The sequence below is a fragment of the Astatotilapia calliptera genome, chromosome 17, assembly GCF_900246225.1.
Source record: "Astatotilapia calliptera chromosome 17, fAstCal1.2, whole genome shotgun sequence".
NCBI classification, from domain to species: domain Eukaryota; kingdom Metazoa; phylum Chordata; class Actinopteri; order Cichliformes; family Cichlidae; genus Astatotilapia; species Astatotilapia calliptera.
The window spans coordinates 9,491,385-9,516,000 of NC_039318.1; the positions used below are offsets into that span (position 1 = coordinate 9,491,385).

At 40.3% G+C, this 24,616-nt stretch overlaps 2 protein-coding genes across 2 annotated transcripts in view; one reads left to right on the forward strand and one right to left on the reverse strand.

Moving 5' to 3' along the window:
- The first annotated feature begins 524 nt into the window (after positions 1-524).
- LOC113009641 (complement factor H-like) lies at positions 525-21,668 on the forward strand. Its single transcript, XM_026148084.1, has 8 exons — positions 525-699; positions 7,082-7,264; positions 7,829-7,996; positions 15,314-15,481; positions 17,423-17,614; positions 17,706-17,891; positions 21,143-21,322; positions 21,417-21,668. Exons 1-8 carry the CDS (start codon positions 636-638, stop codon positions 21,602-21,604), a joined length of 1,329 nt encoding a protein of 442 aa, XP_026003869.1. The 5' UTR covers positions 525-635; the 3' UTR covers positions 21,605-21,668.
- A 2,104-nt stretch (positions 21,669-23,772) lies between these two features.
- The window catches only part of aspm (assembly factor for spindle microtubules), a 31,191-nt gene continuing 30,347 nt past the window's right edge, over positions 23,773-24,616 (reverse strand). Inside the window, exons 24-26 of the mRNA XM_026146828.1 lie at positions 24,286-24,462; positions 24,002-24,174; positions 23,773-23,915 (exon numbers count right to left, since the gene is read on the reverse strand). Coding sequence (XP_026002613.1) covers positions 23,813-23,915; positions 24,002-24,174; positions 24,286-24,462 — 453 coding nt within the window. The 3' untranslated portion in view covers positions 23,773-23,812. The remainder of the gene's footprint in view (positions 23,916-24,001; positions 24,175-24,285; positions 24,463-24,616) is intronic.

Below are 24,616 nucleotides of genomic sequence, written 5' to 3' on the forward strand. Positions count from 1 at the left end.
AACAGCTACATTTTGTTTTAGTAGTTTGCAAGAGGTCAGAGTTCATCACTGTTGATTTCGAATGCAGTTCTCTCCTTTCTTACAATATTATCCAAGTTTTTCCCAGTTTGTACCTAAGTGTAATTCAGACTGTTCATTTATATTCAGACTGCTGTACTTTAAAAAAAAAAAATTCCAACTCAAACCTTGGTAAGGTTAAAAATGTTCTTTGCTCTATTGATTCCTGCAGATGAAAAATCAAATCAACATTTAGCCATTTATAAATATTTGTGTTTTCACCAACTGGTGAATTGTATTTTTAATGGCATGACATGACCTCATAATAATAATTTATATAACAGCCTGAAAAATCTACTATTTGTCTACTGAGTTATCTAATTATCTAGTTTTTGCAGTGTGTGACTTTGTTATGTGTAATAACATTAGGGAAGCATTATGGTGTTTATAACAGTTTGTTAGGGTCCCACTGTGTCTTTAAAGTGGCAGCATGTGATCACAGTATTTATATCTGTTTCCAGTGAGCCTGAGATTGTTTTTGGAGGCAGGAACAGACTTGTGTAAATCACTGAACAACCTTTTTTTTCTCTGTCTGCAGTGTTTAGTTTTCTTTGAGGGATCAGACGCACAAAGACAACATGCATGCAATAACCAAAATCCTGTTTTTGTGCATATGTTCACTGACGTCAGTGAAGAGCCAAGGTAAGTACTTCAAGTGATTTCAATTATTACATGATATTTTGATGGTTTTCATGTTAATGTGAATAATGGGAGTTTATCCAGGAGTTGGTGTCATGAACTGGCTGTGTAATGCAGGCAGGGTAGGACTTAAATGCAGACTTACGGAGACAGCACTTAGACCTCCACAATCAGAATCAGAATACTTAGGAAATTATGTGGGTTGCAGTTGCTCTGAGAAGAAATGGTAAAAATAGTAACAGTTGTCACGGCCGAGGCCGCCTCAAAGGGGAAAGGACTCAAATGCAGGACGCCGAACAGCACGTAAGTAGTTTTAGAGACGATGTTTATTTACTCAGTAAGTGTTCATAAACTGGAAAGTGAGGTTAACAAGTGCGAAGTGCCACAACTGAATCAAAGGGGTCTTAAGCAGCCTGGGCTAAGTAAGCAATCTGGTCTTGGTCAGTGGAAACAGCAGTTCCGGGGATTGGGCTGGAGGGAGAGTCACACTGGGTCCAGGGAAAGGGTCAGAGTCGGTCGGTGGTGACGTGGAGGGGTGAGTGGTCCGGGTGTGTGGTCCGAAATTCCTGGCGTGGAGGCAGGCAGGTGGTTCGGGTGAACAGCCTGTGGGACTGTCAGGTGGTCCAGCGTCCGGGTTGGAGCTCTTCGGCAGAGATTAGTGTTTGGCAGCTTGGTGTGGCTATGAGAGAAACACATGATGAGACAAGGTAATTCACAAAGCGAGTGCGAAATCACGGTGGTGCCCTGCACTAACTAGGGTTAGCTGAGAATCTGGCGAAGAGAGGTTGAGTGCGCTGGCCTTATGAGACCCCGGCTAAATTACCCACAGGTGTGAGCAATCAGCAGAACACTGAGGCCCCTCCCAGGGGTGGAGATGCCGGCTCGGAGGGAGACACACTGGCACACACCCGGACCATGATAACAGTAACAGACTAAACTCCAAACAATACATTATGTTGCAGATTTTAATATTAATTAGTCATTGTCAATTGCTGATTTGTCCTGTTCTCATTGTATGACGAATTATGATGGCTGTTTGGTAGCCATTTGCATACTATGCATACTCTCTCTCTCTTCATATGTGTGTGTGTGTGTTTCTCTGGTGAAATTCAGTATGGTTGCGACAACAGTTTTATGTTGATGTACAATCTTTAATATGGTGTGTGTGTGTGTGTGTGTGTGTGTGTGTGTGTGTGTGTGTGTGTGTGTGTGTGTGTGTGTGTGTGTGTGTGTGTGTGTGTGTGTGTGTGTGGAGGGGGGTGGTGGTGAGTGTTTGCCAAGGGCACCAGACAGGCTAGGACTGCCACTGCTTTGGAGTACGGCAATCCAAAATGTGACAGTAAAGCAAAGATTGCTTTTAGAAGCGCCTTCTTTCAGCAGTTAAATAGTAACAGCCAAACAATCACCAACCACCTGATAGAGAATAGAGCAGCAACTCTGAAACTGAACTTCTAAAATTGTAATTAATAAGAAAACATTGCAGCTACTTTGCTGGTTTTGCCAGTAAAGCGATCGCTTTCACTTTATCAGAAATCTTCCTTTTACAACAGGTTAATCAGCAATTACCTTTTATGTACACTTTCTTTTTCTTTTTTTAATTTATGTTTTATTAGTTTTCTTATTTATACAACATGTACAACAAATTCAACTTAATCACCGTGGGGGGAAAAGCAAGGCAAAACAAAACAACAACAAAAGAGACAAACGGACCAAAACAAAAACAAAAACAAAAACAAACGAAACAAACCAAGAAATAAAATGACATTATACAAAATTGGGCCTCCCATTTTGTACTTATTTCAACCATTTCAACCAATATTCTTCAAATGAGTCCGCCTGCCACTTTAGCCTAAAAGTTATTCTTTCCATAACAAAAATAGTATATATCACATCAATCCATTCATCTATAGTAGGAGCATCCTCTTTAAGCCAAAGGCGAGTTATGGCCTTTTTGGAAGCTACTGACAGCACACTGAACAAATATTTATCCAGTTTGCATAGATTAAGACTCTCTAGGTTGCCTAGGTACAATAATGCAAAATGAAATTGTATTTTCTTTTGGAAGATTGTTTCCATGACCTTATGTATTTCCTTCCAAAATGGAACCACACGGGGACATTCCCAAAAAATGTGGAAATGATTTGCTGTTGCATGTCCACAATGCCTTCAGCATGTTGTATTCTGAGAATAATTGGATTTTTGAGCTGAGGTAATAAAATAACGAATTACATTCTTCCAACTGAATTCCCTCCACGAGGGAGAGCTTGTTACTGGCCACTGCTGCCTACAGATCCCATCCCATTCCTCTCCTGTTAGGGATAGATTGCTCTCTGTTTCCCATCTTGCTTTAACATATCTTGTATCATCATCCCGTAGATTGATCAGTGAACAATATAATTTGGAAATAATTTTTTGATAGGGTGCATCTCTATATGCATTCTCGAATATATATATAATCTCTTCCTTCCCAGTCGATAACTGAGGATTTTTTAACTTTTTATTCAGGAAGTCCCTCAGTTGCAAGTATCTAACAAAATCTTGATTTTGCAACCCAAACTTTTTCTTAAGGTCCTGGAAACTCATCACTTTTCCATTTTTCAACAAGGTACTGTATGTGGTGAAACCTTTATTTGCCCATGTTTTGAATGTCGAGTCGCTCTTACTAGGCAAAAATTCTGGGTCATATGCAAACCACTTAAGGAATCCGGCCCTCTGGTTTAATTGATACTTTTTAAGTACTCTTTCCCATATCTTTAATGAACTTACTATCCAAGGGTTGCCCTTGCCCTATATCCCTGTATCCATTGATAAGTTTATGCCCAGATATTTGATAGTTCTTTTGTCCCAGCTTAGTTTGCGTTTGCTGTGCAGATTTTTTTTTTTGGGGGGGGGGGCTATAAAAGCTACTAATAATAATGGATTTGATTTATATAGCGCTTTTCAAGGCACCCAAAGCGCTTTACAATACCACTATTCATTCACTCTTGCATTCATACACTGGTGGAGGCAAGCTACAGTTGTAGCCACAGCTGCCCTGGGGCAGACTGACAGAAGCGAGGCTGCCATTTCGCGCCATCGGCCCCTCTGGCCATCACCAGTAGGCGGTAGGGTAAAGTGTCTTGCCCAAGGACACAACGACCAGGACAGAGAGCCCAGGGATCGAACCGGCGACCTTCCGGTTACAGATACGCTTCCCAACCCCCTGAGCCACGGTCGCCCACTAAGAACTTGGGTTTTTTGTATATTCAATTTATATCCCGACTCGAGTATAGCCCATACTCCTTTAACACTGACATGAGCTCCATAAGTGATTCAGTAGGTTTTGATAAGTAAACCAAAACATCATCTGCGAACAAGGCCAATTTCTGCTCACTTCCAGCAATATTAATCCCTTTTATTTTACCATTCTGCCTAATCCTTTGAGCCAATGGCTCTATAAAAATAGCAAATAAGAGTGGACTCAGTGGGCATCCTTGTCTTGTGGACCTTTCAAGCTTAAAAGCATCTGAAAGTTCACCGTTAATCTTTATTTTTACAGTTGGGCTATTATACAAAGCCCTCAATATTGTAATGATGGACCCATTAAACCCAAATCTAAGCATTGCTTGGAATAAAAATTCCCATCTCACAGAGTCGAAAGCTTTTTCAGCATCTAGACTCAATAATATAGCTGGTATTTTATTTAGATTAATATGTCTAATAATTTGCAGAGTTCTCTTAACACTATCGTGGGTTTGGTGCGACCTAACAAATCCAGTTTGGTCTAGACCCTTCAAGTCTCCGTGCTATGATTGACGTAAACAATTTGTAATCTACATTTAATACACTTATTGGCCTGTAGTTGGAACATTCTAGTTTCGTAAGTAGCCAATTAAATGTTTTAAGTAAGACCGGTGTCAAAGGTTCCCCTAATTTCTTACACCACTCCGCAGTAAAACCATCTGTACCTGGAGATTTGTTTGCCTTAAGTTTTCCAATCGCCATGTGAAGTTCTTCCCTTGTAATTTGCTTCACTAATGATTTGTTTTCTTCTACTGTAAGTTTAGGGAGGTGTAACATGTCAAGCAAACTCTCCATTTGATCATCGTTGTTTGTGGGTGGTTGTGAATATAATTTTTCATAGTATCTCTTAAAGCAATCCTTAATTTCCTCTATACCCTGCATTTCCATTTTGGTTTCCGGGTCCCTTATCCTGTACATTGTTCTGTCTGCTTGTTGTTTCCTAAATCTATATGCCAATTGTTTCATATATTTAGCTCCCCCCTCATAATATCTTTGTTTGGTCAACATTAATTTCGTTTGGATGTCATGAGTGTATATCTCATTAATTAAATTTCTCTTCTTTGCCATTTCTAATTTTGTCTTAGTATCAATAGTATTTTTATGTGTGGCCTCTAATTACAATAGTTCCAACTGCAACTTCTGGAATCTTGCAACTTTGGATTTTTTAATATTGGAGGTTATAGCAATAACTTTTCCTCTCATCACTGCTTTGCACGCATCCCACAAAATCGGTGGGGGTAACTCATCTTTATCAGGCGTGGCGACCGTGGCCGTGGCTCAGGGGGTTGGGAAGTGTATCTGTAACCGGAAGGTCACCGGTTCGATCCCTGGGCTCTCTGTCCTGGTCGTTGTGTCCTTGGGCAAGACACTTTACCCTACTTGCCTACTGGTCTTTTGTCAACTGTTCACATGTCCGTTCGTTCAGTATACTAGAATTTAATTTCCAGTTGGTTATTTTTCTCCTTTGAGTAGAGTTTAAAGATAAATATTGAGGGCAATGATTGAAAGGTCCATTGGCCCAATATGGTACTCGTGTATTTTGTTCATATCAGTACCAAAAGTGAGGAAGTAGTCTATTCTCAAATAAGTTGCATGTGGAGATGAATAGTAAGTATAGTTCCTTGCCGTTGGATTAAGACGCCTCCAAGTATCCACCAATCCCATCTCCTCTATCAGAAGGTTCAGTTTTCTAGTTAGTTTTTGTGATTGAGATATTCTCTTCCCCGATGCGTCCAGATGTGGTTTTAATGTAATATTAAGGTCTCCTCCGCAGACAAGTAATCCCTGTGCCTCTGTCACTACTTTCTCGAGTACTTGCATATAGAAATCAAATGTGGAACCTGGAGGAATATAAACATTATAGAACGTGATCAATTCCCCATCCAATTTGCCCTGTACCAGGATAAATCTGCCTTCTCTATCCCTAATTGTAGCAAAGTGTTCAAGAATGACCTTCCCTGATATTAAAATAACCCCCCTCCTCTTGTATGTCTTAAACCATTTGAAGAGTAATAAGCGTGCTTGAAACCTTGTCTCTTAAGTGTCTCGTGCTCAAGGCCCACCAAATGTGTCTCTTGTAGAAATGCCACATCAATATCCTCTCTTTTCGGTTTACTAAGAATTTTTCCCTGCTTTGTCGGGCTTTGGAGTCCATTTACGTTAAGTGAGAGTACCTTTAACATTTGGCTTTATTATACCGCCAGACAGAACCATGAATGTGCATTCCAAATGTCACTGAAATAAAACATTGTGCCCCCACTGTTAACACAAAACTAAGATTAGTACACAAAAACAATAGAACCAATATAGAGTCGTCCATATACTCAGGATCATTCGACCCCTTTAGGTCCCTGTTGGAGAGAGGAGAGAAAGGACCCACCATATGGTGGGGGCTTTCCCTAGTGTTGTGGCGACTGTCCAACTGGTATATCCCACTTACACTAGATGAGTCCAACATATATGGTAACTTATAAATCTGATCAACTGAACTATCAACATACCGACTTGGACACAATGAAACCAAATAGAGCATATTACCTTCTTATTTAGACTGCTTGCCTGTGAGTGTAGCTCCTATCCTCCTTGTCATTCATATTTAGTAGTCTCTTCTATATTCCCGCAGTTTGCGTCGGACTCGAGTTTCCATTCGTGGCCCTCTGTCCCTCTCCATATCCACATATGGAGAGGGACATGGCAAGGAGTGGTCCTTGCCATGAAAATGCGTTACATACTTTCTCTTCGGTGCTGGGTCCCGAGTTTGCGCGTGTGGGGACCACCTCTATGCCCCGTGTTCTCAGATCCTCCGCTGCGTCCTCTGTGTCCTCGTAAGACCTGCTCATAGAAGTAGGTTTTCACCTGGTGAAACGGTAACAGTTACATGTGAGGAGAGATACTGGATTGGGAGAACCCGCACGCGCTCAGTTGAGACTACTTGCAATGAGGATGGACAGTGGTCTGTCAGACCAGTATGTCAAGGTATAAAACTACAAAAGCTTTAGACACATATTCTAAGCTCACTGTTCTTTGCTTTCATGTAGTTCAATCAGCCATGAGGATGATGAACAATTTTTTTGAAGATTATCCAGTCTTTCTTTCTTTACAGAGGTTACATGTATCCGTCCACAAGATAGACTTTTGTCCCGCTGGGAGGCGTCTTGGCGTGATGAGACAAAGAAATTGGGTGATACTGTCAGGTACACATGTATATCAGGATACAGGAGGAAAGATGGCGTCACTCGGGCCACATGCACCAGAGATGGATGGGAACCAAATCCACTTTGTGAAGGTATGGTGGAGTTTAGTTCACTTTTCTTCTAATTCTGACATGATCGTTTTTAATTTCTTTAATATTAGTCCATATTTGAGAAAACAGGAGAGAACTGCAGAGTGTCTTTGGTCAAACAGAAGCCTCAAAGGATCATTCAGTCATAAAGTAAAATCTTACGAACCAGCAATATAAATTTTAGAGACTCTGTGTGATAGTTCATAGTGAGAGAAAATGGTAATAACATTCATTTTTTTGTTTATTTGTGTACTAACCAAGCACTAACCGAAAGAGTGTACAAATACTCACTGGATACTATTTTCTGTACAAACTGCAAGAAACATTTCTACTGCCACAACAACTTTCAGCTGGATGTTGAATCCACAACTGAACACTTTTCTTGTCCTTTGACTGAACATATTCAAATATAAAATACAGAACTGTTAAATGGAATCACATTTACACTGGGGAGCTGCTGCTTTTACTTAAAAGATTATATGAAAGTATCTGAATGTTTTACATGACAAAATTATCTGAATCAAAGTAAATGCAGAAGCTTAATAAATGTGGTTTTGTTCCTTTCAGAGATAAAATGCAGGAGGCAACAGTTTAATAATGCAGATATTACTGGAAAAATTCAGGCTGAATACAGGTACAACGATCGTGTCCAGTATAACTGCAGGAGAGGTTATGAAGGAAGTTTCACTCTAACCTGTAGAGAAGATGGCTGGCATAGGTCTAATGAATGTACAGGTAAGAAAATGCAATAAACTTAAAAGGATACATTTATTCAGTTATTCAAGGACTACTGTTTTTCATGACAAATATAAATGTTGTAAACAACTGATGACAAAAGACAAATGTATAAACTGTATATAAAAGGTGAGCATTGCTTTCAGGACTGAAAAGTGAAGCTAATATGAAAGTTCAGTCAACATGAATTCTCTCAAATCGGGGAACTTGCAGAAAAGCATCTGGTTCTACAGAATGGTAAATGATCTGTATTTGTATAGCGCTTTACTAGTCCGTAAGGACCCCAAAGCGCTTTACACATTCAGTCATCCACCCATTCACACACACATTCACACACTGGTGATTGCAACCTACATTGTAGCCACAGCCGCCCTGGGGCGCACTGACAGAGGCGAGGCTGCCGGACACTGGCGCCACCGGGCCCTCTGACAGAAGTCTATCTTTAGTCTATCTTTGTCTTTAGATTCCTTGATGAGCTCCACAAACATTTTTCTTTTGTGAAGCAATGCATGTTACTCTTATCAAAGAGTAACATGCATTTTCCTTGACAATGATGTCATCGCCTTGTCCATCTTTTTCTGGGATTTCTTGCCCTGAAAATAAAGAAAAGGTTATACTTTCCACACATACAAATCTGCTTGGGGCTCATTCGGATCCCAGTGCCGTAAATTTTGTCATCAGATGGTTAGAGTGAGGTTTCGTGCCAAGGTACTGATTTTTTTTTTGACGGAGCTAACTTATCCAAAAAGAATTTGTATGGTATTGCACCTGGTGGTAGACATCGAGCAGACATCAAAGAAGTTTAACACAGAATAATAACTGGGCCTTTGTGTTTTGGTAGCTCTCGTGACTTTAATAGCAACGCCATAAACGACACTGGGACAGCTCTGTCTTATCGTGGCGACTCCCTTTATTGCCAAACTGCAACATACAATACACACGGCACAACCACCAGAGGGTGCTGCATGAACTCTTGAGTTAGTCCTTACCATAACATCCCCCTTTCTGAGTACATTATAACCATAATGTTTCCTGTGCTAATCCACATTTATGTCAACACTACATTCACTGCAACTTAACTTGTAGCTGAATATTTCAATGCTGTTACGTTAACTTTTATTCTGTAACGGACATTTATTGTTTCCACTTTATAACAATTATTTTATTTAACTGTGTGAACTTATCCAACTATGAAGGTGGGGTAGACTTTCCAATCCTTCCGCTGAGTGAGGGGATTATTCTGCCCCTGGCTGGTCACTCAGGTGCTCGAGAGTACCTACTACCTACTTCAAAGTCTTTAAGGTACCTCGGTGGGTTTCTGTCTCTGGTGGGATATCTTTTCTCAGTAATCCGGTCATTCGGTGGTGTAAGACACTGCTGTGCCTGGTTCGAAACCGGGCTGCTGCTGTCTTCTGGTATGACAGGGATCTGCTGTTCTGTCGGTTCCGTCTTGGTCTCTTTTAGTGTGATGAGATGGCTCCTGTTTCGACGTAGAAGTCCTCTCGGGGTCTCAACAAGGTAAGAACGCGGCGTCTCTGCTCTGCCTGATATAGTTCCATTTGTTTTCATGTCTGTTATCCAGACTTGATCTCCTGGGTGTAGTCCTGTGAGGTCTTGTGCTCTGTGTCTGTTGTTGAACCATTTCCACTGTTTTTCTCTCTCCTTCCCTTCTCTCTCTCTCAGTTTAGTGATGTTTGTCCAGCCTGGGTTGAGGCAGGATGGAAGTATGGGAACTGTGGTACGAAGTTTCCTCCCCATCAGAAGCTCTGCAGGGCTATGTCCATTGGCAAGTGGTGTGGCGCGATATGCCATGAGAGCAAGATATGGGTCTCCTTCTTTCTGTAGAAGGCTCTTTACTGTTCTCACTGCTCTTTCAGCCTCACCATTGCTCTGAGGGAATCTCGGGCTGGAAGTGGTGTGGGCAAAGCCCCACCCTGAAGCAAACTTTTGGAAATGTTCTGAGGAGAATTGTGGACCGTTATCCGACCTTAACTCTGTTGGAATGCCGTGGCGTGCGAATATGGACTTTAAGTGGTCAATCACTGCTGCTGATGTGGTAGAGGACAGCTTAGCTATTTCTATGTATCGTGAGAAATAGTCCACTGCAACCAAATACTGGCTGTTACTCCACTCAAAAAGATCAGCACCAACTAACTCCCACGGCCGTGTAGGAAACTCAGTTGGCATGAGTGTTTCTCTGGGTTGCTGTCTCACCTTTGCACACGTCTCACATTCTGCTACCAGCTGTTGTAGTTGAGAGCTCAGTCCTGGCCACCATACCGACTGCTTGGCTCGTTCCCTGGACTTTACAATGCCCTGGTGACCTGTGTGCAGTCGTGTCAAAACATCTTTTTGTAATATTTTTGGGATAACTATACGCATACCTTTTAGGAGAAGTTCATCTTCAACAGTCAGGTCCCCTGCATGCTGGTGGTATGGGAAACATGGACCTGGTATTTTGAGTTTGTCCGGCCAGCCATTCTTGCAGTAGAGTTTGATTTGTTTTAGTGTTTCGTCTTTGTCTTGCTGCTCTCTTATTTGTTGTAGTCTCTCCTCTGTTGCAGGAAGACCTGAGATCACCTGATGTGCATACAGGTTCATTTCGTCTCTTAATGTCTCGTCACAAACAGTTTTTTCTGGTGCTCTGGACAGCACGTCTGCAGTTGCGATGTGTTTGCCTGGGACATGTGAGATGGTGAAAGAGTACCTCATTAATCTCATTCTCAGTCTTTGTACTCGTGGTGGCAGTTCGTCTAAGTTCTTGGAGCCCAAAAGTGGTACTAAAGGCTTGTGATCTGTCTCAACATGGAACTCAATGCCTATAAGAAAATCAGAGAATCGCTCACATGCCCAGGTTATGGCTAACGCTTCCTTCTCTATTTGAGCGTACCTCTGTTCCGTGGGGGTTAATGCTCTTGAAGCGAAGGCCACTGGTTTGGTTGCGTCATCCTCTTGTTTCTGAAGTAGCACCGCTCCTAGTCCATAGGAGGATGCATCAGCTGATACTGTTGTTTGTGCTTTGGGGTTGTAGAGTGCCAAGTTCGGTGGTTTACTCAGTTCTGCCTTAATGTTGTCAAATGCTGTTTGTTGAGCCTCACTCCAACACCACATGTTTTTGGTACTGAGTAGTTCTCTCAACGGCTGTGTTTTCTCTGCTAAGTGGGGAAGGTACTTGCCTAGATGATTAACCATTCCTAGGAATCGTCTCACTCCACCCACATCCGTGGGCGCTTCCATGTTGCTGACTGCTTTCACTTTCTCCGGGTCTGCTTTGACTCCTGCAGCATCGATGATCTGTCCGAGGAACTTGATTGAGGTCTTTGCAAACTCACACTTCTCACTTTTCAATGTCACCCCAGCTTTTGTGAGCCGTTCCAGGACTGCGATCAGTCTCTTGTCGTGCTGGATTTGTGTGTCAGCATAAACCAGAATGTCATCCATCTGGCAGACGACTCCTTCCAGCCCCTCTAAAAGCTGAGACATTCGTTTTTGGAAGTGTTCGGGGGCCGAAGATATGCCAAAACAAAGTCTATTAAAACAGAACCTTCCGAATGGCGTGATGAAGGTTGTGAGAAGAGCTGACTGTTTGGACAAAGGTATTTGCCAAAACCCTGAGTTAGCGTCGAGTTTTGAGAACAACTTTGCGCCCTCTAGCTGTCCTAGGGTGTGCTCAACTGATGGCAACATGTGTCTTTCTCTTTTCACAGAATTATTTAGTTTGGTCAAGTCCACGCACACACGCACTTCATCTCTGTTTGGTTTAGGTACTGGAACCATTCCTGCACACCAGTCGGTAGGCTGCTCTACTCTGGAGATTACACCTAACTCTTCCATCCGAGCAAGCTCTCTTTTGACTTTGGGTAACAGGGGAAGCGGGACTCTTCTTGGAGTTGACAGGGCAAACGGTTTGGCGTCTGCTTTAAGCTCAATTTTGTATTCCCCCGCCATCCGGCCTAACCCACTGAATAGTGTTGGAAACTGCTGCTTCACTGTTTCTACTGAAGTGAGTGACACAGTTTCTATTCTAGCCACTAACCCGAGTGCTACGCTCGCTATGCGGCTTAGTAATCCTTGTGTCAGGTCTGCTACTACATACACAGGCTGTACTGTAGCTTTGCTTGGAGTGCTCAAGTTAGCAGTAAATTTCCCTCTAACTGTTAATGGAGACATTCCCACCCCATATAGTTTCAGATCTGTGGGTTGCAGCTGCGGTTTTTGTGCTAGAGTGTTGTACTCTTTTTCAGGCAAGACGGTTACGTCCGCTCCTGTATCAATTTTTAGCCAGCAGTCTGCATTGTTAACTTTTACTTTAGTCAACCACGCATCCTCTGTTCTATCTGAGGCTACCGTTCCCAGAAATGCTATTTCTCTTTCTTCTCTGTTACCACCCACTGCACGTATTTCTCCCACTGCCCCAGACCTACATACTCTTGCGTAGTGACCTTTCTTTTTGCACTGATTGCAGAGTACCTCTCTGGCTGGGCACTGGTGTTTGCTGTGAAAGGGTGTCTTTCCACATCGGTTGCATTGGCTTTTCACATTCCTCTCCGTGGTTTGTGGTACAGTCTTTCGTGGTTTGAAGTGTTTCGTTTTTGCTTTAACGATGTCCACGTTGCAAAGATTCTCCTGCTTGAAGTTGTTTTTAAGAAGATCCTGTTGTTTCTTAACAAGTTCACTTTGGCGAATCCGTATCACTGCTTTTTCTAATGTGAGCTCCGCATCCATTTGTAGTTGCTCCGAGAGTCTCTTGTCTCTTATTCCGACAACGAGTCTGTCTCTTATCATTTCACTGTGCAGCGCCCCGTAGCCACAATGCTCAGCCAAGGCATATAGGGATGTAATAAACCCGTCTGCAGTCTCTCCTGCTTCTTGCTGCCTTTGGTTGAACTTTGCACGTTCAAAGATAACATTTCTTCTGACTACAAAGTGTGCCTCGAGTTTGTCTTTGAGAGTGTGGTACTCACTCGCCTCCTCTTCGGTCAGGTTCAACGAGGTGATCACGTCTTCAGCTTCATCGCCCATTGTATATATCAGAGTGTTAACCTGGTTTTCGTCCGATTGTAGCTCGAGTCCGGATGCTATCCTGAACCTGTCGAAGCGTCGGATCCATTTCGGCCACTCTTCCGGCTTTGAAAAATCAAACTTCGACGGCGGTGATACTTGAAAGGCTGCTGGTGCGGCCGCCATGTTGCTAGTCGCGAGATGCTAGTTAGCGCTTCTTGCTAATTTGTTAGCTTAGCTCTTACTGTGGCTGTTATTGCAACCTTGCAGGGCGAGTTCTCTCCGGTGAGGAAGTTTCCGTGTTCCGTTATGTTCTTCTTCTCTCCCGAGCACTTCTGACACCATGTTTTGGTAGCTCTCGTGACTTTAATAGCAACGCCATAAACGACACTGGGACAGCTCTGTCTTATCGTGGCGACTCCCTTTATTGCCAAACTGCAACATACAATACACACGGCACAACCACCAGAGGGTGCTGCATGAACTCTTGAGTTAGTCCTTACCATAACACTTTGGGTCTCCGGTTGTCCATGTCTGCATCCGACTTTAACCTTGGCTTAAGTATCTGTTTGAATCCTTTTTTTGTTTAGCGTTCACATTTACTTCTATTCCTAATTCCCACTTCTATTAGTTTGATTCCTGCTTTAGTCTTCCATGCTTGTGTCGTCTTCCTTTTATTTAGTTCATTTATGTGTCTTCTGTGATATCTCACTTCCTGTTTTATTTTGAGAGTTTGTGTTCCTTATGTTTTGCTTCTGGTTTTGCTTCATTCATCTTTTTTCCTCAATCTGAAATCTCCAAAGTGACACCTGGAGGCCAGTTTGGCTATTGCCATATCATGATAATGGGCATGATGTTTTACTCAGGGTCTGGAGTTTTTGTCATAGCGAACCTCCTGCTGTTCTTTATGAGAGATTCACACCAGAAGCATCAGTGAGAATTAAAAAAAAAAACTGTTAAGAAGTAGGTCGCCTCTAATTAATGAATTTGTTTTTCTAACATTTAATTTTCAGGTATATATATATTCCTTATGTCAGTGCAGTATATGAGTAACGTTATATACTGACCATGAAGTCAGTTAATGCAGTAAATAACATTTTACAGAGAACAGATGGAGTCATAGCTGTAAAAGTCTGTTTTATTAAAACAGAGGCTGTTTGATCTTAATGAATTTACAGTACATTGTGCCATTCTCTCCTTGCTGATATGAGTGAATGGAGCTCCAACTCCAGTGGCTGACTTTCTAACTTTCACTCATGACAGTAACCATTCGAATAAGATATTTATGTATTATTTATATAATATTTCTTTAATTACACTTTGGATTGCAGTGTATAAGTGACTGGATAGTCTATATTGATCTTTACCATACACAACAAAAATAATAATAATGAGATGAGGTATTGTTTTCTGTTACACATGCTCCTGTAAGAAATAGAACCGCAAATATAAAAAAAATTATTATTTGATTTGTGTCTGTTTATCAGTTGAAATCACCAGCTCTTGTTTTGTTTAGCTCCCTCTGCTTCCCTGAGTCTGCATTTTGGGTCCTCGCTCACTAACATCTGACACATCATGGGAAGGCTTTGCGCAACTAAAAGCCTATTCCACAGGGCGGCTGTCCCAAAGGTCCAGCACCTGATTTCTTCAATTCTAATATATAAGAAGGGATGCTAGTAGAAAGGATGACTCTTTCCTTGTCAACTTCTTTCAGATGTGTCGCTAGCATCAAATTTAAAAAAGAAAAATCCTAAAATTGTGTATTTTTCAGTTTATGACATTTGCAAATCATTTCTGTATCTTTTCATTTACCTTTTGTACTGCATCTCAAAAAATTTGATATTGGGGTGGTAAATACAAAAGAGAAGTATGTTTGTTAATGCCTACTGAGTTCACTAGTTTGCTAAAGGCGTAGACCCGGGTGAACCCATCCATTAAGATGGCAGTGGTAAAAGTCAAATGCAAGTTGAAAGCTCAGTCTCACTTGTGGCTGAGGTTTTTGCTGTTTTGGTAAGAATCTAAAGCTGCAGTCTGAAAGTCTAATAGTAGTGACAGTCATGAACCAAATTTCATCCAAACATCTCACGTAAAGACAATCAAAAACCACACGAAATGGAGGTTTGCCAAAGTCAGCAGGATTCAATGCTAGTCACTTAATAACAGACATTACACAGTCTATTCAATAGTATTAAGGATATTTAAGCCTAGTCCAAAGATAGTTGAATAATGTTATCTATGAATCACTACTAATAACACAAGAATGTATTCTGACTGCTCTTTGATAATATCTAAATGTAATATCTGTCTTTCTGATAGCTATAACAGGATGTCCAACAACGAGCTTTGACCGCAGACTTAAAGTTTGGCAACATGGTGACAAACTTTACTTCAGGTGTGAGGATGGTTACAAACCTCTCAGCAAAGGCTGGTGGGGTGAAGCCACATGTGTGCACGGTGTTTGGTCTGGAGTTGAAAGCTGTATTGGTAATTAAAGTTTCTAATTAAAGTATCTTCTGTTATTAGCTTGACGCAAACACAGTGACTTGTTCAATACCAATGTCAAGATGGGGAGTATAAGATGTTTAGGTAGAAAAATATACAGTGGGGCAAAAAAGTATTTAGTCAGCCACCGATTGTGCAAGTTCCCCCACCTAAAATGATGACAGAGGTCAGTAATTTGCACCAGAGGTACACTTCAACTGTGAGAGACAGAATGTGAAAAAAAAATCCATGAATCCACATGGTAGGATTTGTAAAGAATTTATTCGTAAATCAGGGTGGAAAATAAGTATTTGGTCAATAACAAAAATACAACTCAATACTTTGTAACATAACCTTTGTTGGCAATAACAGAGGTCAAACGTTTACTATAGGTCTTTACCAGGTTTGCACACACAGTAGCTGGTATTTTGGCCCATTCCTCCATGCAGATCTTCTCGAGAGCAGTGATGTTTTGGGGCTGTCGCCGAGCAACACGGACTTTCAACTCCCGCCACAGATTTTCTATGGGGTTGAGGTCTGGAGACTGGCTAGGCCACTCCAGGACTTTCAAATGCTTCTTACGGAGCCACTCCTTTGTTGCCCGGGCGGTGTGTTTTGGATCATTGTCATGTTGGAAGACCCAGCCTCGTTTCATCTTCAAAGTTCTCACTGATGGAAGGAGGTTTTGGCTCAAAATCTCACGATACATGGCCCCATTCATTCTGTCCTTAACACGGATCAGTCGTCCTGTCCCCTTGGCAGAAAAACAGCCCCATAGCATGATGTTTCCACCCCCATGCTTCACAGTAGGTATGGTGTTCTTGGGATGCAACTCAGTATTCTTCTTCCTCCAACACGACGAGTTGAGTTTATACCAAAAAGTTCTACTTTGGTTTCATCTGACCACATGACATTCTCCCAATCCTCTGCTGTATCATCCATGTGCTCTCTGGCAAACTTCAGACGGGCCTGGACATGCACTGGCTTCAGCAGCGGAACACGTCTGGCACTGCGGGATTTGATTCCCTGCCGTTGTAGTGTGTTACTGATGGTGACCTTTGTTACTTTGGTCCCAGCTCTCTGCAGGTCATTCACCAGGTCCCCCCGTGTGGTTCTGGGATCTTTGCTCACCGTTCTCATGATCATTTTGACCCCACGGGATGAGATCTTGCGTGGAGCCCCAGATCGTGGGAGATTATCAGTGGTCTTGTATGTCTTCCATTTTCTGATGATTGCTCCCACAGTTGATTTTTTCACACCAAGCTGCTTGCCTATTGTAGATTCACTCTTCCCAGTCTGGTGCAGGTCTACAATACTTTTCCTGGTGTCCTTCGAAAGCTCTTTGGTCTTGGCCATGGCGGAGTTTGGAGTCTGACTGTTTGAGGCTGTGGACAGGTGTCTTTTATACAGATGATGAGTTCAAACAGGTGCCATTCATACAGGTAACGAGTGGGGGACAGAAAAGCTTCTTACAGAAGACGTTACAGGTCTGTGAGAGCCAGAGATTTTCCTTGTTTGAGGTGACCAAATACTTATTTTCCACCCTAATTTACGAATAAATTCTTTACAAATCCTACCATGTGAATTCATGGATTTTTTTTTCCACATTCTGTCTCTCACAGTTGAAGTGTACCTCTGGTGCAAATTACTGACCTCTGTCATCATTTTAAGTGGGGGAACTTGCACAATCGGTGGCTGACTAAATACTTTTTTGCCCCACTGTAAGTTTTGAAATCTGTTTTAAACATCTTTTTAACATTTGAGTTTTATCTGCAGTTATGTTTAAGAAAACTGGTGTGAAAATATTTTCTGTAATATCTTACAATAAGTGCATTCATACAGAGTTTCTTCCATTGCTTATTCTGATCACATTTTTAAATATGGAAATGGATTTCATCCATCTGTAATATTTTGCCTGATTGTTTGTAATCATATCCACCTTAGAGGAACAAAAGTGTCGAGAAGCTCCTGAGATTCCTAATGGGGAAGGAATACTAGGGAATACTGAACAACACGGACAGACCCAAGAAATGATATTCATTGATTGCAATGAAGGATACTCTGCTAAGATTGAGGAATTAACCTGTCGTGACGGACGATGGGATTTAAATGGATCACTTGATGATATCTGTAAATGTCAGTCACCTCAAGCATTATTTTGATGCATGTTTTTATGAAAAGATTACAGAGTGTAAATTAATAGTGTACATGTTGTGATGTCTTACAGCTAATCATGATAACTGCAGCCCTCCACCCAAAGTTGAAAATGCTGTTATTACAACTTGTTATCGGAAGCAATACCCATCTCGCTCTGAAGTAACCTATCAGTGCTTTGACAATTACATTATGGAAGGAAAAGCTACGATTAACTGCATAGCTGGGGAATGGAAGGAGCTCGCCATTAAGTGTTTACGTACGTACATGACATAAATAAATAAAAATGGTGGGGCAAATACTTTACATCATCAAAAAAAACCTGTAAGAACTGGGCATTAATTTCAGTTTCACTGCAGCAATGAGAAACTGGAAATGGTTAAAAAGCAGTGAGTGTTTGGAAGCTAGGTATTGGGAGTATCCTGTACTATTTTTAACACAGAAAATTTTTGATTTTGTTTTCTTTATTACAGTTACACAGACTGAAATCTTTTACCACATGATTATGTGCATGCTGTGAAAATGTCTCAGGGACACTGGCACCTTTCCAGCTCACAAACAGCAGACGCACACACACAACATTTTATACTATTCTATTCTATACTATTTATACTATACTACTCTCTCCATCATCTTCTCAATATCAAACTTTCAACTTGCTCTCCTCTGATACTTGGTCCTCTTTTACTCCTTTTACATTACAAGACATCAGATGCCTGCTTTGTCATATAAAACAGACTTCAAGCCCCCTTGATGTCCTTCCATCTTCATTTTTCACTAGTGTGTTTGATTCAATTGGCCCCTATATTGTGGAAATGATAAATACTTCTCTTCATACTGGCTCAGTCCCCAGCTTCTTTAAACAAGCTATTGTTGAGCCAAAATGAAAGAAACCCCAGCTGGATCCATCTCTTCCTAACAGTTATAGGCCAATATGCAAATTGCCTTTTATATCGAAAATTTTAGAAAAAGCAGTAGTAGAACAACTTAACTATTTTCTGGATAAAAATGCCGTTAAAAATGCTGTTCCAGTCTGGTTTTCGTAAATTGCATTCCACTGAAACGGCCTTACTTAGAGTATCTAGTGATATCTTGATGGCAGCAGACTCTGGAGAATATACAGTGCTGGTCCTGTTGGATCTCAGCTCTGCTCTTGACACAGTAGATCACAGTATCATGATAAACAGACTCAAGAACTTGTTTGGGATTACTGGTGTTGTTTTAAAATGGTTTATATCAAATCTGTCTGAGAGATCTTTTACTGTTTGCATGAATCATGTCACATCAGAATCAACAGTTTTGCCGTGTGGGGTACCTCAGGGATCTGTCCTGGGTCCAATTCTCTTTTTACTTTATGTATTTCCCCTAGGCCAAATTATTAAGCGCTATAAATATATCTCCTATCATCTCTATGCTGACAACATCCAACTATACTGTTCCTTCAAAATGTCTGAGTTTTATAAATTGTCTAATTTAAGTAATTGCCTGACAGAAATCAACAAATGGTTAAATGATAATTTTCTCCAACTAAACTCTGATAAAACAGAAACTCTAATTATTGCTCCAGACCACATGGTCCCAGAAATTAGACAGCATATCAGCTTCTTAGACCCTTCTGTAAAATCAACCCTTAGAAACCTCGGTGCCATATTTGACAGCTCGATGTCGCTCGAGCAGCATTCTAAGCAGCTGGTCCGAAACTGTTTTTATCATTTACGGAATATTTCTAAACTCAGACTAATGGTATCAAAGCTTGAACGTGAGATGATTATTCATGCTTTTATTTCTTCTCGTTTAGACTATTGTAATGGCCTTTTTACTTGTTTTAACCAATCAGCCTTAAATCGTCTTCCGACTGTGCAGAATGCTGCAGCACGTCTCTTAACAGGCACCAAGAGAAGATCGCATATCACTCCAGTCTTGGCCTCCCTTCACTGGTTGCCTGTAAATTTTAGGTTTCATTTTAAAATTTTAGTTCTAACCTTTAGGGCCCTACATGGTCAAGCTCCTCAATATTTATCTGACCTGCTGAAACCACATACATCTTCTCGGGCTTTAAGGTCATTAGATCAGAGACTGCTGGTGGTACCGCACACTCGTTTTAAAACTCGTGGTGATCGGGCTTTTCAGACTGTGGCACCACGGTTGGGGAATTCTCTCCCACTGTCTCTTCGCTGCACGGACTCCATTGATTCTTTTAAGAAACAGCTGAAGACATTTTTATTTAGAAAAGCATTTGATTAATTTCTTCTTATGCTGTTTTTATAGTTTTATTGTTTTACATTGTTTTATTTACTGTTATATTGTTTTTATATTTCCATTTCCTGTGTTGTAAAGCACTTTGTGATTTTTATCTGTGAAAAGTGCTATATGAATAAATTTTACTTACTTACTTTCTTACTATTAGTAATATACTATTTAAAATTGTACTATTAAATTCCAGTGCACAAAATAATCTAGGCAAGCCTCCAGTTTGCACTGGAACAGTTCGGAGCTGACTGTGAAGCGGTGGGAATGAGAATCACCACCTCCAGATATGACGCTATGGTCTTCAGCTGGAAAAGGGTGGAGTGCCCACTCCAGGTCAGGGATGAGTTCCTGCCCCAAGTGTTTCTCGGAGTTTAAGTATCTCGGGGTCTTGTTCACAACTGAGGGGAGAAGAGAGCAGGAGATCCACAAATGGATTGGTGATGCGGTATACTGGTCCATCTTGTTCAAGAGAGATCTGAGTGTAAAAGAGAAGCTCTTGATTTACCAGTTGATCTACGTCCCTACCCTCACCTATGGTCACAAGCTGTGGGTAGTGACTGAAAGAACAAGATCGAGGATACAAGAGGCGAAAATTGGCTTTTTCTTTTACTACTATTTCAGTTTGCAAGTAGCATGTACGACCACATCATTGAGTTGCGTGTTGTAGCCACACAGTGTTTTGTAGTAGTACAGAACAGTAAGTGAATTGTGAGTTTCTGGATTTTGAATTTAAAATCATGTGTAAATCATATTTTCAGGCTGGCCACCCCCACAAAAATCATCTAGCTCCCCCGGCAAGAATGGATACAAATACTAAATTTGTGAAACTGTGTTCAATTTCAAATGAATTCACTTATTATAGCATCATATGAATTCAATTCCCTGAAAAATGTCAAAAAGAAAAAAAACTCAGATCTGCTACTTGTGATTAAGGGAACAGTTTCTTAAGTAAATTAATGAATGGTTAAGAAAACTTTTAATGCTTATTATTAGCAAATGCATGTTTTAGACATTTACTTAATTATTCATGTCCTTCAGTAAACGATATATAGAATAAATATGAGAAAATAATATTAGTTACTCAGGAAAACAAATACAGCTACATGTTTCTTTCTAAGGTTTTGAGGCATTTTTCATTGAAGGAAAAAACATAATTGAACAGCATTTCCTCAAAAGCCAGCATACCAACGTTCCTGAAAGTATCACAGCTGCACCACGTGATCATCTTTTTGTCAATCTTGGCTCTTCACTTATTTTCAGAAATTCCACCCTGTGGGATACCTCCAGCTCTTGAGGATGGAGACACCAAGACTGCCATCAAAGAGCATTACAGCCATAATGAAACTATTGAATACATGTGTCAGAGTCACTACATTATGGAGGGAGAACCTTACAAAACCTGCCTCTATGGTGAATGGACTGGACACATGAGATGCCTCAGTAAGTTACAGTTCTCCCCAATATTAAGAATAATTTTATCATAATATTCTTTTACATCTTTATCATAATATTCTTATATCTTTGTCTCTTGCAGGGCCTTGCATTGTGAATGAAGATGAAATGAGACAGCATAACATCACCTTGAAATCAAGTGGCACTAAGTATTTAGTTCATGATGAAATAATAGAGTTCAGGTGTACCAGAGGATTATCTACTGGTACTGTGGCAATGCGTCAGAGATGTAATAGTGGTGTGTTAGTCCTACCCACATGCCGAGAGTGAAAAGTTGAAATGATTTCTGATCCTCTGTTTTCAGATGTGGAATAATAAATCACAGATTGTCTGATTTGGTCCGTTTTCTGCTTTCTTCTACTTCACACTAGAAGTAAAACTCATATGTTAAGTTAAAATGTATAAATCTAATCCACAAGCACTCTTAAGTAATGCAAGATGTCGTGCATTTATTAAAGTAACTCTAACCAGCCAACAAAAACATGTGTTCATAATACAAAACAAGTTTACTTTGTGAAATGTTAAAAAGGTACAAAAAATAAAACAATAAAATAAAACAATATGTTTTCAAGACTTTTTCACAAGTTCCTATATCTCACTGAAATGTTGCTCTGTAGCTGATTTCTCGTATTTTAAGTGTGATTAGAAATTTTGACTAGAAACAAGACAAATATACTTGATAAGATTTTGAGTTTTCGCAGTGTACCCCCCACTGAGATCCGGCACTGCATAAACAGTTATACTTGAAACAGGCCAAATATTCTTAAATCTGACAAAAGTTTCTTGTTTTGAGAAGAAAAAAAATCTGCCATTGTGGTGAGCAAAAGTTGCTTGACTAGAATTGTTAAAACTAGAAATTAATCGATGCCTTTTAACTAGACAAAACTGTCTAAAATTTATGCTTAAATGAAGAAAATTTGACTTATTACAAGGAAAGAGACTGAATTGTTTCTTTCTTGATTGAGTTAAATATAAGAATTAAATCTTAACTCTGAGAACAATAATTAGAAAAAAATCGCTGAGAATAAGACACCATCTGTTCAAAAAGCTACAACAAAAAAAATATGGGACTTTATCTTAAAGCAAGACACCAGAAGCACTCTTATTTTTTGCACTTTTATTGACACAGCAACGGGTCAGTAAATCAACTTTAACAGTACTGAGGTCTAATTCCAGGAGACTCATGTCTAACATTACCTACATTTGAGCAGAGTACTGTGTAACATGGCCACTGTAAGAAGTGCATATTCCAGATACTCTTAACAGGAATAATAAGAGTATAAAATACTCATGACTGAATGTATCAAACATACATTTTGCTCTTACTTCACATTTTAATATTTTTAATGATAACATTATTAGGTTTTTAATGTCCCTTACTGCAGAATAAAGATTTCTTATGAAAGTTTGGTTTTGTTTTGGTTTTATCTTTAGCTCCATTCTAAGAAAATGACCAGCTTCAAGTGTCCTCATTGTAGGACACATACAGGATGTCATGCTGAAATGTAAAGCACTTACAATAGAAGCCACTAGAAACAAATTATTCCAGCCTAATTGATGACATTTATGGCATTCAGGTTTTCAGGATTTTTATCGGTTTTTAGCGTTATTTTGTTATTGTTTTTAACCGCCAAATCGGTTTTTCTGGGTCTTTTCACGTGTGTTATGAATAAATCTTTTTTTCGGTACCAATACTATTTTTTTTGTTGTTGATGTATTTATCCGCGACACCTTAAAGGCCGGTCCGTTAAATTTTGGTCCGTGGCGGAAAAAAGGTTGGGGACCGCTGCCTTAAATGAACTTATATGAACATGCCAAAAATAATTTTCACTGGTCTAGTTTGCTTACTGCTCTTTCAACTCTTCAGTGGTTATTGTCACATAATGACTGTTGCTTATGATTACCTAACAGGGTGTGGCTCATTTTTACCCACTGTCACACCTTAACCATTAACCCCTACTGTAGTCCATTTTGTAAATTTCAGTCATTCTAAGTGTGAGTGGAGGATTATCACAGGACTTGTTAATCACAAGTCAGCAGCCAATGACACACTCCTGCGCCCATCTGTTCATACTGTCTTCTTGTTTGCACAGGCCGGTATTACATCAAAAGGGATTTTAGTAAAAACTGCCATTTTGGGAGTAATGGCGATCCTGACATGTGCTGTTACAGGTTAACCTTGCATGCCTCTCCCCACTGTAATAGATCCAGAAGAAACAATTTAATAGACAAATCCATTTTATTATATACATAAAAATGAATTGGTTTACAAAAAATAAAAAGAAGACGGCAATACTTTTCTTAAGTTTTTAAAAAGAAGATCATGGATTAAAAAAAAAAATATATATATATATATATATATATATATATATATATATATATATATATATATATATATATATATATATATATATATATATATATATATATATATATATATATATATATATATATATATATATATATGAGCATGTTTATTTACAGCACAATGGACAGTGTGTTCGCCACCATCTGAATGGCCCTGAGGGGGTCTACAATGTCTTTGAGCTTATCTCGCCTGAGAACCCAATCTGGTGCAAACCTGAAAGAAAAGAAAAAACTTTTAGTTATCTCTGGAAACATACAAGCACACTTTCAGTATATTATGTAACTCAGGAATATCCATACTTTGGTGCAGCGCGGGATTTACGAGGCGTCACTGGAACGAAGAAGCTCCCGTTGATCGACGCGCTCATCTTCTGCTTGATGATTGTTCTTTCTGTGTCCATCTTGTGTTTGCGAGCAGTGAGGCGGTAAATACTGTGGATCCTATCCAAGACCTTGGGTAGCTTTTTGACCTCCTAAAGAAAATACAGTAAGCAAAAATAGTTAGCATTTTCTCTTGTGTAAAAATATCATTGATATTGGTATTTATGCACTCGTGTTATCCGTTTGTTACAGTGTCTACGGACCTCAGTGCGTTGCTTGTCCTGCAGCAGGAGCGCAAGAAGGAAACAGGCCTTAGTGAAGATGCTTCCACCCTTTTCTGCCACTTTATCCCCTGCCTTCTCCCGGTATCTCTGCAGCAGGTCCAGCAGCGTCTCCACAGAGTTTTCCACTGAATACACCGCCTCAATGGTCTTGTGGTACTGAGGAGGGAGGGGAGACGATGTTAGTCCTGCACACTTAAACAACACTAACGCATCCACTGTTGCATGTTCTATTTTGGCTGAAAAAGACAGAAACACTCAAAAATAAACACCACCCTCGTCCACTTTGTTCTTCATATTTAATGCTTCACGC

Bases quoted from the DNA above. Each gene is read 5' to 3' on its own strand.
- LOC113009641 (XM_026148084.1), top strand. From the start codon at position 636: ATGCATGCAATAACCAAAATCCTGTTTTTGTGCATATGTTCACTGACG. The intron at 700-7,081 runs GTAAGTACTTCA...CTTTCTTTACAG, and splicing joins GACGTCAGTGAAGAGCCAAG to AGGTTACATGTATCCGTCCA. The intron at 17,892-21,142 runs GTACGTACATGA...ACTTATTTTCAG, and splicing joins GCTCGCCATTAAGTGTTTAC to AAATTCCACCCTGTGGGATA.